At 36.4% G+C, this 20,595-nt stretch overlaps 1 protein-coding gene across 1 annotated transcript in view; it reads left to right on the plus strand.

Annotated features, from left to right (window-relative positions):
- Nucleotides 1-1,878: 1,878 nt before the first annotated feature.
- Nucleotides 1,879-20,595, plus strand: part of grk6 (G protein-coupled receptor kinase 6) — a 75,414-nt gene continuing 56,697 nt past the window's right edge. Inside the window, exons 1-2 of the mRNA XM_042430378.1 lie at nucleotides 1,879-4,872; nucleotides 20,083-20,178. Of these exons, the coding sequence (XP_042286312.1) occupies nucleotides 4,821-4,872; nucleotides 20,083-20,178 (148 nt within the window). The 5' untranslated portion in view covers nucleotides 1,879-4,820. The remainder of the gene's footprint in view (nucleotides 4,873-20,082; nucleotides 20,179-20,595) is intronic.

Consider the following 20,595-nt stretch of genomic DNA (forward strand, 5'->3'; position numbering starts at 1 on the left):
TTATACTAATACAATAATAATAATAATAATGATAATGATAATAATAATAAAAATAAGCAAAAGGAAACAAGACAAAAACACACAAAACTTAAAAAACACAAGAAATCCTAACATTGAAAAATGCGACAAACACCGAACATTTCAAAAGATAAAAGCACAACAAAAGCCCTGAATCTATTTCTATGTCCATTTACATCAAAGCTTTTAATACCCTGGTTTCTCCTCTTTCATCACTTCAAGGTTTGATGAGATCTTTGACTTTTCCTGTCGCTCAGATGACCTTTAAGGAGGTTCTGCATCAACGGTGGGAAAAACCTGCAGCTGCTGCTTTTATCCTCTAGATGTCAGTCTGAGTCAGAAAATATCTGACAAGCAACAGACTCATGTTGGTTTTTATTTATTTATTTATTTTCACACAGACAGCAGCAGTTTCTATCTAACTGCTAAATTAAATATTTTGGACTTAAGTGAAACATAAAGTTATAAAACCGAGACTATACTGTATATCAAATGTCTTTTGACTTAAAATTTAAGAAAGCTGCAGAGGTCTCTGAAGTCTGTTTGAGTCCTTTATGGTTGGTTTGTCTGCACAAAACAACAAAATTGTGTTAATTGTGTAAATTTGCCTTATTATTTGTTTTATGATGTACTTCAAAGCAGCATTTTCTCTTTTCAATTTTCTTTTTGTTTCCATTTATGCTCATTTCCTATTATTTCATCCACAGTTGTCTGTTTACATGGTGTAAATATAATGATTGTTATTAATTTCACATGTTGACTGTTACTGGAAGAAAAAAAAAACTTTAAAAAAGAATTTGCTAATTTGCTAGAACATGTTAAAGTGTTTATTCTTAGATGTTTGATAAATGCAGTCTGCAGTCAGGCTGCTTCAGCTCAGAAAATCTTTGATATGAAGATACTGTAAATCTGTAATATGATGGTAACCTGCACTCAAAACTAAAGACATAAAAGTTATATTTTCTCCCATTTTCGTTTCATAAAGAAGAAAACACACATAAAGGTTGCTATCCTCAACATTTTATACCTCAAAACAGGTCTTGGTATCAAAAAGATCACAGATATATTCACAAATATTTACTAAAAATGTTGGTAATTGTTTTGAAAGCTATATCAACCAAATATGACCTAGTACAATCAAAGTCCTATAAGTATCTACAAGTTAGAAGCCATACTCAAAATTACAAAACAAATAAAAAATAAATAAAGGAGAAGGTATTTAAGAGCACCACCAATACATAAAACATGAACAAATTTAAATTTTGACCAGATGATGGCGCTAGATGAAAAGTCAGCGGATCACCAAAGTCAATACAATTTGTCTTAAGGGGCGCAAGAATATCTGTACCAAATTTCATGGCAGTCCATCCAATATTTGTTGACGTATTTCACTAAAAAAACTAAAACACCAACCTCATGGAAACTTTAATAACTCACCAAAGTGGCAAAGGGTTCATCCTCTGAGAACTATGAATGTCTGTTTTGTGTGAATCCATCCAGTAGATGTTGAGATATTTCTCTGAACAAGTGCAAACACAAAAATGTTCTAAATAGGTTAGTAAATGTTTGCAGCAAAATCACACAATTCTCTCTGTTCTCTAACAAACATAATAAATGAAGAATAAATAAAGAGTTTGTATCAAATAGTTTTAAACTCATTTATATGATGTGTTTTTATCCTGTGCTACACTGCTGCACAACCAATTGCCCCAATTTCGGAACTAATAAAGTAATAATTTAATTGAAATATTTACCTGTCGGCGGCGCTAGAGGAAAAGTAAAAGGATCATCAATGTGACTAGGATTCATCCTCTGGTCACCATGGATATCTGTACCAATTTTCATGCCAATCCCTCCAATAATTGTTGAGATATTTCACTAAAAAACAAAAAAAAAATCAACCTCTGGCCCTAAACAGGGATCACCAAGGTGAGTAGGGCTCATTGTCTGGGGAACATGAATGTCTGCACACATTTTAATGGAAATCCATCCAGTTTAGATTCAAATATTAAGATATTTTAGTCTGGACCAAAGCGGTGAGAGTCCAACCAGCAAACGTCCAGGTTCTGGTAAAACTCTGGAGGCTGTATGTTCAGCACAAATGTATTTGCAGATTAATTATGAATGATAACTTATTTATTCACTTTAATTAATCAAAACAAGCCAGACTTTAAAAAAAAAAAATACTAGAAACTTTCTCAGCACTGTTTAGATCAGGATGTCAAGTGTCTAAAATATATTTATGGTTGTGTACATGGTCTCTCAACTCATTACGCCCAGATAATACTGTCCAGTTGTTTTCTTCCTTTCCTGGTTTGAGTAAAAGGCCTTTTAGCATTTATAGCTCTGAACTGTTCAGGTCATCAATGAACAGCGGCAGAATTCAATGGAGGATTGTCTCCAAATACAAGATTGGTCCAGAGTAAGCTTTGAAAGCCAGAGCCAGGATAAGCAATCAATGAGTGACAATTACTGATTGATAACTCTATCAACCCTCTGCCTCATACTGTATGAGCTGTGAAGGTCTTTCTTAATGCACCTTTAACACGCCACGGTGCTTTCATTGATCTCTGCGGGGAAATCCTGTCTGCAGAGTGAGAGATGATCTACAAAGAGTAGCGGCAACTCTGAAGTCAGTAATGTATTGATTTCTGGATTTATAACAGTGCTTCAATTCTGATTGATACATTAAGGACACCAAAAGCCTTTTTGGCCCCTAAGAGGAATTGGATTTGGTTCACAGCATATTGATTTAAATATTGTGACCTACCTTGTGAAATGCAAACAAAGCGGATATTAGAAACATTTTTACTGGCTATAATTAGAATGTGATCAATCAGGTATTGGGAAGCAACATGGAGGTCAGAGTTCAGATTCAAATCTAGAAGTTTACTGCCAAACTCCTAATATTCTTCCTGGGAATTCTTCAATCATTAAGATCAGAAAGTATGTGAAATAAAATTTTGTTATAACTGAAAACCAAAAGATTTAAAATGTGTTTTCAGGATATATTCACATTCATGTATTTTTTATAGTATGATATTTATAGTGTTTAAAATGTCAAAGATAATGTCAAGCATCGCAACAAAAACTGTACCATGTACAGTATTTAGCAAAAATCAAGCATATCAAAGTTGTATCCAGCAATGATTGCTCATTTTTAGCCATGACAGCAACATAGCATCTAGCTAATGTTAGCCTACTAATTGTCATTTTGCATTCAGCTCAAACCAAGGTTGAGTCTGAGTACAGCTGAACCTGAAATGTTCCAAATTGGCCACCGTAATGATGATAAACCCATTTGGTTTACATAAAAACAAGAAATTATGTGAAAACTTTTTCTAGGGACATTTGGGGGAGGAAAAACTTCTTTTAACTTAGTTTTATATCAAACAAATAAATAAATAAATTCCACTATGATATGAACATAGAACCAGTTAGCTAACTCTGAAAATTGGGGTTGAAAAAATAATTGTAACTCGAGATAAATTTTCTCGCTAGCCTTGCATTGATATTGTTTTGTCAAACTGCTATTTTCGTAATATAAATAGGATTAAGAGGTTTCTGTGAATAGGCGTAAACTAAATGTTAATCTTTCACTGTACTGGACAGTAAATAAACTTGTCACTTAATCAAGATAAGATAAACAACAATTACTTTGTTAGCATTCAGCAGCTACAGTGAGCTGTATTAGCCAAAACTTTGTGAGTACTGTTTTTTAATGCTACCATTAAATCTAGTTTTAAATACTAAATTGATCATAATTATGCTAATGTCCAACATAGCATAGAAGTTACCCATTCAACCAACTTAGAATATGAACAGAAAACCCCAGATATATTATGTTTTTTACTTTTTAAGGCAGAGGCTAACTTATTAGCATTCAAAATGGCCTCTGCACTGCAGATACATTTTTCATAAAAACAAGAAATTATATGAAAACTTTTTCTGGGGAATTTTTGGGAAGGACAAACTTCCTTTATCCATTTTTTTAACCACTTATCTCTAGAGGGTTGTGGGGAACTTGAACCAATCTCAACTGACATTGGGCGAGAGGCAGGGACTGGTCACCAGTTAATCACAGGGCTAACATCTAGTATAGAGACAGACAACCATTCACACATACGGGCAATTTAGAGACACCAATAAATCTAAGTTGTTATTTTCATAATAGGAAAAGGACAAATGCTTATCTTTAACTGTACAGGGCAGTAAAATTTGATAACCTTGACATTTAACTAAGTTAAATAGAATTATTTATGTTAGCATTCAGAAGCTAAAGCTAGCTGTTTCAGACAAAACTTTGTGATGACTGTTGTTTTGGTTGCTAGTTTTAAATACTAAACACGTTGTAATTACACTATTGTCCAACAAAACCAAGATATGTTATGTTTTTTTTCTTTTTAAGGTAAAGCCTAGCTTAAAAAGGAGACAACAGAGTGAGATATCTGTCTATCTCATGTTCTGTTTTTCTTTTTTTTATTAAACGGCACTTTTAACACCGAGTGTGACTTCTGTTTTCTCCTCCTCCTCTCTGACAGCAGCAGGGCGGAGAGACGGAGGGAGGAGGAGGAGGAGGAAGAGGAGGAGAAAGAGGAGGAGAAACAGGAGAGGAGGAGTGCGGACTAGCACCGGCGTACAGGACTGTAGGGAAGCAGAAACGGAGGGTTGAATTTTTCCTCCTTGGCCGGGCGGTGGGAGGAGGTGGTGGACGGTGTTTAGGAAGGATAAACTGAGCCTGAAGCCGCCGGGGGAGGGAGACCTGGAGTCGGTCTGCTGCTGTAACCCGAGACAGCATCAACATGGAGCTGGAGAACATCGTGGCCAACACGGTGCTGCTGAAAGCACGGGAAGGTAAGGATGGAGCAGGCGGGTTTGACAGCTCCTCTCTCCCCGGTACCTTACCGATACAGCAGCGGTCCAACGGCAGGAGGGATGCCCCGGACACGGGTGATATGAACTGTTACTGCACTTCCTCTTGGCCGATAAATCTTTCGGTGATGCGACTCAATACGAACAGGATATTACCTAAAAATACGCGCCCGTTCTCTCGAGTGGATAGTACTGTGTACCAAACTCCATTTGCAACATGAGCAATTTAAAGTTTTCTGACGTATCCGTGAACGTACATACGTGCTATAACCTGCCTGGAGACTTCCCCCAACTCTTCAGAAAACTGAGGTCAATTCGGCGTGAAAAATAGTTTTAGTAAATCTCTTAATTGCAATAACATCTCTTGTCTTCCTTATTCATTGTGCTTAACATGAACTGTCAACAACACTGTTATAATACACTCACAAATATAGCTTGTTAAAAGAAGACAGTAGTGATGCCAAGCTAGATAGTTATATTAGTTTATTATCTATTGATGTAAGCATTGTTTTTGGTGTATGTCGATTAAAGAGTGGGTCTCGTAGACTTATAATGTCTTATGTACAAGTGAATTGACACATTTTCAATTTAAGGGCGCGTGAAATTGCCAGTTTTTCAAAATGAGTTTGGCGTGGCTGTGATTGTGTACATGAAACGTGAAGTGAGCGGTCCGGAAGGGGCTGCAACTGTGAAAAATGCGTGTGCAGCGACACATCGGGTTTCCCTTGCTGATATTGCAGCATCGTCCTGTCCTTTTGCGAAACAGGATGTTGAGGCAGAGCTACTGTGCTGTAGTACTTTGGGTTTGTATTTTGTGCTCAGAATTTGCAGTGTAGGATTTTAGTGTCTTCTTGTTGAAATGGCCCTTTTATTTAGTGCGCAGTCTTGTTTTTTTATGGGCTGCTAATATACCTGCAGGCTCACTCCATTATAAATATCAAAAATGCAAATGCACCAGATCAAATGTTACATCTGCCAAACACTAGTACAGTGTGTAAAATGGCTCCTGTGCACATGATAACACTCTTTGAGTTCTTTCAGTATGACTTGTAGACATCATATTGTGAACAATGGAAACAGCCCTTTGTTATTGTTATTCTAAGCAGGAGATAAAGGTTGTGGTGACTCGGCGCGAACATAATCCTGATGCCATCTGCGGAGAGAGACATGAGAAGATGAGTGTCATGATCTCTCACTGTGAGATTATCTGCTCAATTCAGTTCATCTGTTTGTGCTTGTGGTGGATAAGCTAGCCTCATGGGTACTGGCACCCATCTGCCCAGCTGAAGTGTCCCTGAGCAAGGCACAGTATCTCACAGCAAGAGGCAGGCCTTGACCTTTGACCTCTCCGGAGCCTTGACAAAATGTTCTTTTAATCGCAGGGCCACAAAAAGTCCTGCCTCAGCATTATTACCCAGGAAATGCAATCGCTATGACAATTGCAAATTCAAGAAATATCCACAATATTTGTAAGAGTTTGTAATTTTGCTAAATTACCACAACTATTCCGCATGAAACAGCCAAATCAACAGGCCACTTGTGGCTTGGACTAAATGACACATTTCATGTCATGGTAATTTACGCCATTGCAGCACATTCAGCAAGGATTCAGACAAGCAGTCAGGTGGAAGATGGACAAATCTCAACTGCCACCAAAAATGATGCCACAGACTGAGCAAAACAATTCCCAAATGTTCCCAAATGAGGTTTGCATTCAGTTAGTCAGAAGAATACAAGTTGATGCGTTGTTCAGACAGCAAAGATGGACATAATCTACCCCAAACATAAAAATCGGCACTTTGGAAATAAACCTATAGTTTTATGTTAACAGATTTATTGATTTGTTTATTTTAGATATGGATTTAATGGCATTATTGACAGATTTTTATTTAGCGCTAATGTCTAGGGGAAAGTTTAGTTAATAAAGGCTTATAAATGAAATTCAAGCACAGTATTTTCTATTTATATAACTTTTAGCTCATGGTTCTCATTTTCAGAAAATAAATTAAACTGAAATATAGTCATTGTGATAAGCAGTATGCTTTTTATCAAAGGAAATTATTACATATGACTCTTCATTGGTAGTAGTTTAAAAAAAATTGCATTATTTTCCTTTGCTTGTAATTTTTCCCAATTCCCACAATTTTACTGCAATAAGAAACGGCAGCTTGTAGCAGTGATAATGCTAACACAGACTACACAGTGTTAGTTACATTAGCATGAAAACCATAAAGTAACGTCAGCATGAAGACAATAAAGTAACAATAGCATGAAAATACAATAAAGTTATGTTTACTTGAGTAATGAAAAAGTTATGTTAGCACGATAACAATGAAATAACACTAGCATGAAAATAAAGTAGTGTTAACATGAAAACAATAAAGTAACGTTAGCATAAACAACACAAAGTGAGGTTAGCATGAAGACAATAAAGTAACAATAGCATGAAAACACAATAAAGTTATGTTAGCTTAAAAAATAAAAAAAAATAATGTTAGCATGGTAACAATAAAATGTTAGCACAAAAACAAAGTAGTGTTAACATGAATATGATAAAGTTATGTTAGCATGATAACAATAAAATAATGGTAGCATGAAAACAAAGTAACAATAGTATAAAAAACAAAGTAACGTTAGCATGAAAACAATTGAGTTATGTTAGCATGGTAACAAGAAATTAATGTTAGCATGAAAACAAAGTAGTGTTAGCATGTAAATTAAAACACGTTAGCAAGGTAACAGTAAAGTAATGTTAACATGTAAAATAAAAAAGTAGCATTAGCATAAACAACCTCAAGGTTTGCATATATTTGTAGTTATATTTGGTTATATTCATACAGTATCAACATTTATGATGTTCCAGCTTTTTCCTGCAAACATACTAAACACTGGACTGTGATGTATACAGACAATACAGGATTTAATCAGTATTATTGATCAGCCACACAGGATCATGACAAGAGACTCTGAGACATGTTGAATGTTTTTTCTTTTATGAGCGTAACAATGACATGCATTTTACACCCAAAGCCTTCAGTTTACACATAAACACACTGTAACTACATGTGGAACTGATCACCAAAGTATTGATTACAGAGTCTGACAAATGTTGCTCTTCATTAAACAGCCTTAAACACACAGCAACATGAGCTGTGTGACCTTAAAACGAGTGTTTCTGTCTGCAGTTTCAGTATGAAATCATCCACTTCCATCAAAAAATCCAGGACTCTGAAATCCAGGACTCAGATCTCTGAAGCTAACAGCTAGTTCTGCACTTTGAGCTTTACGATTTGTGCAGTTTACAGCACAGAAACAACTTCACATGGTGATACTCACATACGTTCTCAGTCATTCTGGCTTGTTTTTTTTACTGATGACGTTGGCCGGAAACCCGTCTGCAGATTTGAGAAAAGTTAAACACCAGGTCAGGTCAATGCAGCCGGATTAATGCCAATAAATAATCAATCACTGCTCACCAGGTGTAAACACACCCACCAGAAGGCTTCAGAGAATGTGATAACTCCATTCGATTTAAAAGGAACATGCTGCCTTCTTTACATGCTTAAACATATAAACTAAAATGCTTATGCAGTTGCTCATACTTCACATTACTGCTCACTATTTCCCAAAGTGTGCCATCTGCTTTTCAACTAATTTCTGACCTTCGAGGAAGCAATTAGTGCCAGTTAATTTCAGTGTGCCTTTGAAATCCAATTGCAGAGGCCTAAAAGTTGCTTTAATGAGAAGATGAGTGTCACGATCCCTTCGGCGTGACTCATCACAGTTAACTGCGTTCGTTCTACAGCGAAGTTCATCACAAGTGGAAGGTAGTGAGTGGACTGAATTGTTGTGGCTGAACTGAGGGTGCAAATGGTTGTTTTTTTTTAAAAGAAGCCTTTGCACTTTGACCTAAAACATTCCATTTACTTTTCACAGTTTACAATTATTTAGAAAATTATGTTTTTTTAAAAGAAAAAGGAGCCATGAAGTTTTAGGGTGGAGTTTTTCCTCCTTCCTAAGCTGCGTTAGGCAACTTCCCATATATTTAAATGTTAGGGAGAGTAAACAGTGTGACCTTAAATGACCAACAACCCTGTAGTGTGACGTCGTTACTGCACACAAATGTGATGCAGAGGCAACAGGTGCAATGTCGGAGAATCCATCTTTATCTGTACAGAGTCTCTGCTGTTCATGAGTTTATATTTGACTTTTTGTGTCACTTCCTTTTGATAATCTATTAATCATTTCTTTCATTTTCAAATTAAAAATGTCAAACATTCTCCAGTTCCAGTCGATCATTTATGAGGATTTGCTGCTTTTCTTATGTGATAGTAAACTGAGTATGTTTGGTTTTTTTGACTGTTGTTCTAACAAACCAGGCAATATGAAGACGTCAACTTGGATTTTAGGAAACTGACAAACATTTTTCATTATGTGTTCATTTTATGTTTGAGTCAACAAAAACTAAACACAACAATGCAGCCGTCAAATGACAGTTGAACTAAGGTAACCTTCACTTTTGGTTTCCTCATTTTCTCTCGAATAAAACTGTTTGTGTGAGCAAATGTGTAGCTGCTTGACCACACTTGTAGTGTTTCTTGTTGTTTATAAAAATGTTTTGACAGGTGTTCAGGAACTCAAGAAAAGCAGCATAAGAAAGAAGCTGATGATAGAAGGAAATCAACCATAATGAGTTTCATGTTTTTGTTAGATTTTATCAGGTTTGTAGTGATGCCTGCTTTATCTCCTGCAGTATGCAGGGTTGGGCATCGTTTCATGCTTCTCAGTACGACTGCTAATACAACAAGAAACCAAAATTATACTTAACGCGATACATGTTTTTCTGCAAAATCATTTTGTTTTTATTAACAACAGAAGCCAAAGATCTCAAACGTTAAAGAGATCTTAAGTAGCTTTTTCTGAACGGTTGCAACTTTGGCAACAAGTTATGAGATAATGGAAAATATTAAAACATTGTGTAACAGTAGCACAAGTAGAAAGAGTCAGTCAAACAATAAAATCCAGCTAAAGGTTGCAAACGTTATCTAAAATCAGAAGCGACTGGCTGCAAAACCGCCCTGAGTGTACTGAACTGAGGAAGGATTTGTTTTATCGCTAATGAATTAAACCTTTCATTTGTAAGAGGAAGAAAGTGTTGTTTCTTCCAAAAGGTCTCACTCCAAGTGTTGACTAAAACACACACAACTGTACAGCAATCTGATAAATAAAGGCGCCTTTATAGTGTACAAGTTTATTACATGTCACATGGTGTGAGGCAACTTTAATAAAGTCTCGTCAGACACAGACAGACAGATGCAGGACTTAACGTTGTGGTTGGTAGTTTTCCAAAGTTACCAGACACTCAGCATTTTTACCAGCCAAAGTTTTGTTGTTGGGGAATTACGTTAGTACAGTCATCAAATATTCAGCTCTGATAAGGTTGTGTGTGAAGCTCCTTTTGTATGAAAACATGCATAAGACAAAGACATAAAAAGAGCAGCTTCTTATTGCATGTAATAAAAGTGGTGAAGAAGAAGAAGATTAGTTGAAAAGATAAAAACTAGCAAGAGAAAATTATTTAAATAGTTATTAACAACAATAGTAAATAAGACAAAGTAGAAGAAATATCTGCAGTAGGGAGCAAATTGTTTTTGTCTAATCACTTCAATCGTTTCCTGATTCAAAATGACAGATACTCCTAATTGTTCCTCTTGCCAGCTGTGTGTGTGTGTGTGTGCGTGAGAGAGAGAGAGACGCTCTTGTAGCTGCAGCGGCGGGCGGGTGGGGGGCAGGAGCGAGGGGAAGGGAAGAGGGTGGGGAGGGGGGAGTCGAGCTAACAGTAATTTTCCTCTGATCGATCTGCAGCACTGCTCCAGTTTGTGACAAAAGAGTTCACGACACAGGATGCCATCCGCCAAAGTGGCCAATAAGAGTGACCGTATTACACGCTGCTGCTAAATCCTACCTGCGTTTGGCAGGTGGGTGAGTGCTAATGTCAAGCCCTGCATGAATGCAGTGGTGAATCGCAGCATCTACATCTACCTTCATCATTTTGGTTGGTCCAGGTCTATATTTATATTCTAGGGCCCTACTGGAATATCTTTGCATGAATTCAAATTTTATTTGTCACATACACAATCATACTCAGTACACATAGTGAACAAAACAATAATAATAACAACAAAAAAAGAGCAATTAATATTAGACACATGTACACAGTACACAAAACATGATTCCCAGTTAAAAACTCCTTATTTATCTTCTACTGGTTCTTTATGCAGCCCCTCAGTTCAGCCTCTGTCTGAAACAGGCCGTTTTAGCTCCTGTCTCTTTAAGGCCCCGCCTCCCGATGAGCCCACTCTGCTCTGATTGGTCAGCTTCAGGAAGCTTCCTCCGACTCCTCCAGGCTACGTAAACAAACTATAGTAGCAGGATTTCACTTCTTTTTCTCCTTCTTTACTCCAAATGTCAACTTCTCAAATCCATCCATACATGTCGGAGCTGAATCAGATCTGAAATATGAGAGTTGACAACGTGAACAACCTCAACAACAAAGATTAAAGAACGGACGCATGTTTACGTGCGCACACAAACAATCTGATGTCATCACGAGGAGGAAATAGAGGTACCTTTGCAAACGTTCAGATGAGGCTGAAGCTCTTGTTTTTTCTCTCTAAACTTCATTCAAAACCCGCACTTATGAAAATGTCACGTCAGCATCACTTCCTGTCGTATTCTGATTGGTGGGCGAGTCTCACAGTGAGATCTGGGAGAATTTCACCACGTTTCTCTCACGATTGTCAACTTTTGTCTCATTCAGCTCAAAATCCCACAGAAGGAGCCTTTATATACAGTTTAAAATGAGAAAACAGAAGATTTAAATCAGAAAATATCTAATCAAAGAATAAATAAACAAGATCATTCAACGGCAACTTTTGGTACTTCGGTACAGTTTTCAGTATTTGGTATTACAGACACATTTTGATCGCTACCAAGAAGATGCTACTAGTTGGCTTCTGTAACAATATATTTTCTCATGGTGGCTTTTATTCGATTCTCAAAAGCTTAAACATGTTCTCAGAGTTTTATGTTGATATTTTAAGCTGAAAAAGTATCTATTAACTGGGTACAACAGCAGTTATACTGTTAGCTTTCAACAACTACAGCTAACATGAATCCGTGGCTCATGTTGTGTTCATGTCATGTGACTATTACCGTAATTTCCGGTTTTCAACATGTAAATAACGTTCACGTCAACACCAAAGCTGTAATTACATGCAGAAACAGATTTCTCTGAAATAATAACACAGAAATGTCTCAGAAAGCAAACAAACAGGGATGTTTGTCCGTTGTTGAAGGTGATTAAATGCAAATTGAATATCGTGCTCTATTGTCCATGCACAGTATCTTTAACCCTCACATCCAGCTGTGTAACTCTGAGTTGTAAACATGGAAATTTTTCTAACTGTTACCATCATATGACCCGAACACAGCTGACTCATAGGACATATTGTTGTTGATACAAGGTCAAGGTCATTGTTTTATCTCCATTCAAATTACCTGGTGTTATAAAATGACCACATTTGTAAGTCAAAATAGTTTTTCGGTGGTGTTTTCCTTTAAATATTCTTTTGGTTTTTTTCATCCTCTTCCAACAGAAAGTTCAGTAAATGTTTGTTTTGTTGCTGTTTTCAGAGAGTTTGAGACTTTTAATAGTATCAGGATCTGCCTGTTTAGTTTTATCCACTTTAAAACATTTGTATAATGGCACCGACCTCTTAAATGGCACAAGGAAAAAAAACCAAAACATTATTGATTTGTAAAACTACTCACAATAAAAGTTGTTTTCTTCCCTGGCTGCAGGGAGAGTTGAGTTTCTCTGGTTGTCTTTAGAGCTGCAACGATTTTACCGACTGACGGGAACATTTATCTGTAACTATTTTGAATAATTGAATAATTGTTGTAGTCATTTTTATCGAAAAAGGTTAAAGAATCGTCATACATGATAGAAAAGCGATTATCTTTGGATGTTAGACTGTTGATCAGATAAAACAAGACATTTGAAGACGTCACCATGAGCTCTGAGAAATTATAACAGACATTTTTTTTTTACTATATTTGGACATTTTTATAGACAAAAAGATAAATTGAGAAAGTAATTAGCAGATTAATTGATAATGAATATATTCAGTCATTTCTCTCTGGCTCTTCAGCGGCGCTTGTGCTCATTTGTGGTTTTTCAGGATAACAAAAAAAACCCACTCAGTTTTGATTTTGATTGGTGGGGAAAACCGTGCAGGTGAGAGTGGAATCTTCTTTTTCCTCCCAAGCGATTGAGGGTCTGATGTGGCAGAAATAGAAATCTAATGTACATGAACAGGTGTTTGAAGCCCTTCATGATTAAAAAGAAGTGCCTGCAGCAGCAGAGGAGGAGGAGGAGGAGGAGGAGGAGGTGGAAGGTGTTGACGGAGTTCAATCAGAGGCTTGTTAATGTAAAGCAGGTGGTGTTTCACTTTTAGATATGCTCTCCTATATGTTAATCTGATTGCAGTTTTACATTTCATATCTGAATAAAGCACCTGAGTCAATTTTACATTAAAAAAATAAATATTATTTTATATTAAAGGAAAGGTATCGACTAAAATAAAGCCGATCTTTTCTTTCCTGTGTTTTGTCACCTCAGCCTGCTGGTGTTGCAGTGCAGCATTTTGTTTGTACGAGTGTTCTAGGGCTGCAACTAATGATCATTTTCATCAGCCATCAATCGGTTGTTTGGTCTGTAAAAAATCCAGGTATCGTCGGATAATTCGTAATTCATTTGTAATTCAAAAACCAAAAAACGGTAAATCTGTTATTTGTTTCAAAACAAAAAAACGTTTTTGGTGCCAGAATCAAATAACGAAAAACCAATCAAACCCGGCCCGTTTTTGGTTTTTGCTGATTCGTTTTATCGTTATTCCTTTTTGGACTGAATATCGATCAGGTCTGCGTGACATCAAGCCAATTCGTTTTTGTATTTGAAACCAAAAACGGAAGTCACGTTTTTTTTTTTCCTTTTTTCATTTTAAACCAAAAACGAAATAACGTGATCTATTCCTTTTTTTGTCTCCCAATGAAAATCCAGAAAACCAAATTCAAAAGACCGTGCAATTTTAGTTTAGAAATCAAGTATTTTTTTGTCAGTTTTGTACGATAGCGGAAGCGGCTACATTAGCCTACCCATGATCCTCAGCGACCGTTGCTATGGTGAAGACGCCAGCCGTAACATATAGTCAGTGTAACATTATGTAGTACTGCAGATTATTGGTTTTGATCGGGATCGACGTACTTTACTGTACATTGAACTGTAAAGAAAATAATGTGTGCTATGGACAAAGAAACGAAGTGTATGAAATATAAGAAAGGTGATGAGAGAATAAATTAAACAAATAATTAATAAATAATTACATTATGTAACAGTGGAGGTTGAATAAAATGCACAATCTAAAGTCCATTTTGATGAAAATTACGAAAGTGAAAGTGTAGGGCTTAAATGATGGATGTGAAATGTAAAGTTAAGTTTTATTACACACGCGCGCGGCCGTCACTGGCGTCTTCACCATAGCAACGGTCGCTGAGGATCATGGGTAGGCTAATGTAGCCGCTTCCGCTACCGTACAAAACTGACAAAAAATACTTGATTTCTAAACCAAAATTGCACGATCTTTTGAATTTGGTTTTCTGGATTTTCGTTGGGAAACAAAAAAAGGAATAGATCACGTGATTTCGTTTTTCGTTTTTGGTTTAAAATGTAAAAAGGAAAAACCCTGTGACTTCCGTTTTTGATTTCAAACGCAAAAACGAATTGGCTTGATGTCCGCAGACCTGCTCGATATTTGAAATATTATAATTGTTTCAGTCATTTTTCAAGCAAAAATTCCAGAAGTTTTCTGGTTCCAGCCTCTCATATATAAACTATAATAATAAACTTTATTTATATAGCACTTTTCTCAACAAATATGTGACGATTTGCTGTTTTCTCTGTCGGATATGGTAATGAATTGAACACCTTGAAGCGAACATTTGTACTGTTAGTCAGACAAAACAAGCAAATTGAAGACATCACTGTGAAGCTCTAGAAAGTTGTGAATGCAATCTTTTCTCTATTTTTTTTTAGCATTTCATCGACTAAATGATTCATTTAGAAAATAATTGACACATTAATCATTTACGTTGGCAGCAGATACTATCAGCTGTCACTAATTAACATTAATTAACTTGACAACATGTCCAAAATGAACCTGAAAATGAAACTTTTGTGGATTTTGTGAGTTTGTATTCTACTCTGTAAAGCTGCTGTTAAATTGTGAGTGTTTCTGTAGTTTCAACAACTCCAATAGAGTGAGACGTCTTCTCTCTAGAGGATCGCTTCATGTCACTTTCAGGAGTCACATCCTTCACTTCAGCTTTTCTGTCATATCATATCAATAATTTGCTGATCAGTTTAGCAGTTTTGAACCAGGACCTTCAGTATTTGATTTAAGTAGCTCATGAAAAAGTCAAAGTCAGTAAACTACAGCTTTTATTTCAATGTGACAGATTAATATTAAGTCAACATATATTTCGCTGATATGTACATAAATATATGTTTTAGATCAGACTCATTTCTGCAACACTTTACAACAAAACTGTCAGAAAATCAAGCCCTAACTGCAAAAAAACACCTTCAACACACAAGTCTGGATTGAATGCTGTCAGATTAACGTAACAGCGGGTAAAACATAAAGAGAAACCTCTTATATCAACTTCTAAGATCATCCTAAAAAGTTAGAATTTACTGTTTTCCCTGTTTTGTAAACTGAATATCTTTGTTTTGGACTGTTAGTAGGACAAAACAAGACATTTTCTATATTTTTGACATTTTATAATCTATAAAACATCAAAATAATAACTTAATTTGATCTTTTAAATGATTAAAGAGCTAATTGAAGTCATGTAGCCATAGATCATTCAGTAGTGAAAATCTTAAGTTTCCGCCTGAATATGTTTCACTTACTAACATTCAGTCTGCTGATGTTTCTTATTATGCTGCAGGAAAGTAAAAATACTATTCATAGACCGTGACATTTCTCTGCCTCTGCTTACTGAAGACATAAAAGAAGGCGACAGACAACATGTGACAAATATCTCAGACTTGCCTTCAAACCGTGATTCCCAACCAGGAGTACTTGAACCCCGGGGGGAAGATTGTAGAGTTGAATTAATGATTTGATTAAAAATACATCCGCATATTGAGTCAGCTATAACAATTCATTTAGGTGTTATTGCAATTATGAGCATGTGAAAACTTGTTAGCAAGTGAGCAGACAAAACTGAACTAAACATTGACAGTTCAGTTGTATGAAAATGTTGTAATATCCACTATTAGATGATTTAATAGTTAAATAACATCCAGTTTGAAATTAATTCAAATGAAAACATCTGGAACATAAATGATGGGGGTGCGTCTTACAAGAAATGGTGGTCAGTCGAAATTATTTGCTTGAAATGTATGTAGATATAGCTACTAGTACAGTGTGGGCCTAATAAAAATACCACTTTTTAAACTGCTAATAATATAGAATATAATAATAATGATAATAGTTATAGCCTAATAGAATAAGAAATATAAAAGTATGTAGCAAACTACTTTTGCCATGTTGCTGTAGCTTAGCTTGCTGCATTTCTCTTCTGCTTCAGTGCAGTTGAGCTTCATTTAATGTAACTGGTAGCTTAGCTAAATACACTTTACACGTAGCTGCCTAACACTGGCAGTTGGTGTACAGTGTTTTTTTTTTTTAGAGCTTTTTCTCTGAAAGCAGCCGCCTGCTGCGGTCGAAAACAACGCTACGAGAGCGCTGAGAGTGAACCAAAAACAGTAAAGTTGCAGCCCAACAGCTAAACAATAAGCTGAAACTCAAAAATAAAGAGTCAAAGTGAAACTTCAACTACAAAGGTTCTGTTCTAGAAGTAAGAAAACCTCATTCAAAGTCACCAAATTCACATTTGTAGTCGTGTAAATGACTAAAAATCCAGCCGTGAAAGAGAACCTTTCTCAACAGCGTGTCAAGTTGTTCACTCGATATGTTTACACAAAGATAGTCATATTTAAAGAGCATATTTAATATCACTGTTTGTTCAATATTTTGTTTATTGAACAGCATTTCCCATAAGCTTTAGAGGATCGCAGATTGTGTGGCTGTTTTTATACAGCAGAGATTAAAGCTAAGAGGTTGAAAAACGACAGCAGAAGATTGTTTTCACGAGTTTTATGGAAACCGAAGTTACGATGACGTAAGGAGCCAAGCTGCGATGCTGGTAAATTTTCATGGGAGTTGTAGTTTTTTTTGCTGTGCTCACGAAGTAATTGTTTAACTTTGTTAAAATAACAGAGGTTTCAACTTCTGATAGCAGCTGCTTTAGTGGAGACGAGTTGTCTTAGTTGTCTACGATTAGTTGATTGGCAGAAAATTAATCGCCAACTATTTTGATAATTAACGGTTTTGAGTTGCTTTTGAAGAAAACTTCAGCTTCCAGCTCCTCAAATGTGAATATTTTCTGGTTTCTTTAATTCTTTAGTACAGTAAACTGAATATCTTTGGGTTGTGGGGAAAAAACAAGACATTTTAGGTTGCACCTTGTCAAACGGTGATCGACATTTTTCAGCATTTTCTGACATTTTATACATCAAACTACGACTACTATGACTTAAGCTCTCTATAAAGCCCCATAAAGCTGTACAATTTTAAAATATAATACTATTAAAATATAAATTACAGCTGTTTTGAGTAGTGACACAGTAGCTGGAAACTACCACTCACATTAACACTTCAGAATGACTTTGTACAGTTTAGCTGCTGTTCAAGAATCATACTGTCAGGAAAACACATAACATTTTCTTTTATTCGGCTGGTGTGACATTGTTTTATGAAAGTATTATGGCGGTACAGTTATCTCCTGTCAGGCTGAACTTTTTCAGGGTCTTAGATAATCTATCATGTCACACACTGTTGGTTAAATTTCTTTCATTCTGGTCAAAACATCAGCATTGACAGAGCTTCTCCTCTCCCTGTAATGTTTCTCTTCCATGACTAAAAGCTTAATAGTTCAGCTAATGAGGCTGCTTTCAGTCTAATTACGTATATTTATCATTTTGTGGAGAATCTGTGTTTCAGTGTCTTCCTGCCTCAGTGATAGGCCATATTCTTGTGCTGTTTGTCTTGATTTTCATTCCCATTAATACACAGAGCGGACATCAGGGATCTCGTTTTCTCTGTAATCAATCAGCTTATCGCTAATTCTGTGGCTGATATTATCATCAGTTTCCCGGTCCTAACCAAAACATCTTGTTTGCATCGTGTCTATGACAATAATTCATTTTTACTAAGGCATGCCTGAGTTTCAGCAGCCATGTAGTATTTGAATAGCAAATCCCAAAGCGTGGCATTGACTTTCTCTTTGGCAGAACACACACGCCTCGAGGCTGCTGCTGTGTTCACAACACCATCGCCATGTTTGCACCTTTTAGAGCTGATACTAACTCTGGGCGAGACCTGAGGGACGCCCAGCAACATGTTAACAAATGGTTTCAGCTTCATGTTATCTTACTTTTCTTCTTACTCAGTTTGATTTACTCACTAAAATCTCATTTTCATGATTGAAAATAAGCATATAATAAAAAGAAATGCTGTTTATTTTTACAATTAACCAGTTAATCATTTGGTCTATAAAACATCAGAGAACAAAGGAAATGACCATCACAATATGCCAGAGCACACAATAACATCATTAAATGTCTTGTTTTTGTTTAACTAACAGTCCAAAACCCCAAAATATTCAGTTTACTAAAATATAAAACCAAGAAAAGCAGCAAACTATCACATTTGAGAACCTGTAGACATCAAATAATCTGCATTTTTGCTTGAAAAAAATCCTAAACGATTAATCGATTAACAGAATAGTTTATTTAGTTAATTTTAATTGACTAAGGGATTAATTTACCATTCACACCTCTAATACAGAATTGTTTATTTGTCACATATGCCCTGGGTTTTGCCTCCCAGGCTACATACAGGCTATCCTTGGCCTGGTTAATTTTGCTTTCGATAGACCGACACCCATTAACCAGTAACTAACCGGTTCATTTTTAAGAAAAGTTGTTGATGTAGCTTTCGTTTGTGAGAGCTGTCCAGCAGTCGGTGGTCAGAGCTAGCTTGTCTGCCCTGGTTAGCTTGACGTTTAGCTCATCCTTCTTCAGCTCAAAGTGTTTTCAATGCATTTAGTCACAGTAGCTCTTGGGCTTGAGGTACCAAACTAGCTCGGTCTCAATTATTCCTCACACCAACTGGGTGATGGCCTAATAACGAAGTAACACCTACGTTGTTATTACAGATAGACTGTAGGATTAGCATGCTAGGCTAACAATTCGTCCGCTGTGTGACTTTATATTCGTGCTGTGAAGTCTTTCAGAGCACACAAACACTGTAAACACATCTGCCCAGCACAGTGCTGTTAAACTGAAGACACGGTTTATTTTTTAACAGTCTATGGGCTACACACAGCACATGCTAACTATGCTAGCTATGCTAACTAGCTGCTAGCCGCTGTGCAGGCTGGTGAAATGGATCCATCATGTCTCTTTGCATCCACGGCTGGTGCTCCTGTCAGTATTGGAGCCTGTATGTTTAAGTCACATGCTTCATGTACGTTTCATCATTTATTCATTTATTTAAGTCTGTTTACATTGAACTTTGTCACATCAACTTTTCCACCATGGCAAAGCATAACATTTTTTGCAATATTTCCACTCATGTTTCTTACATTAGCAATTTGAAAATGTGAATAAAAACAGGTGGATGGAAACCAACCTGCTGGCTCGTTTTCTCATGCTTATTCCTGTTCAGGGTCACTGCAGGCAGAAACATCTCAGGAGCAACACATTAACAAAGTCATGAGACAAAACCTGAATGAACGTAAAGACTTCACAGATTGGTCAACAGACGGAAGTCTACTCCGAGTCAGCCCTGTTGTGATGAAACCACAACTGCTTTTTTGTAGTTTTTGATCACTGAAGAAAACATCCTTCTTTGGTTTCTCAGATTAAAAGCAGATTCCTCTTCCGTGACTCTATATTGTCTTCCTGCCCAGTTTAAACCAAACCTGTTTGTCTTACAGGAGGCGGTGGAAACAGAAAAGGAAAGAGTAAGAAATGGAAGCAGATGCTGCAGTTCCCCCACGTCAGTTTGTGTGAAGACCTGCGACAAACCACAGGTAAATTAACGGTGTAGTTCCCCAGCGTAGCTTTGATCTCGCTTGAATTTAGAGATCTGTGGTCTTTGTGTGTTGTGCTCGTCTGAAAATGAAATGATAAAATCTGTTGTATCTATGGTGCCATGGTCATTGTTTGATCTAAACACTCTTTCAGCCACCGTGTAGTTAGTTAAACAGCAGGATAATGGGACATTTCTAAATCCTGTGACAGCCGTCTTATTGGCTGTGAGTTTGAAAATGCACCTCTGGAAACAACATCTCAAATATTTTTTGGTCAGATAAATTCACGGATTTAATTTATGGGTTTAGGTTTTTTAGATGAGGCTTGAGGTTTGGATTATCCCCATTAACTACCATACCAAACCAGTGGTGTAGTACTCTGTGTAGTGGCTTGTCTAAATGAAAAGAAATTGACTA

This window comes from Thunnus maccoyii, chromosome 13 (genome assembly GCF_910596095.1).
Source record: "Thunnus maccoyii chromosome 13, fThuMac1.1, whole genome shotgun sequence".
Taxonomy (NCBI): Eukaryota; Metazoa; Chordata; class Actinopteri; order Scombriformes; family Scombridae; genus Thunnus; species Thunnus maccoyii.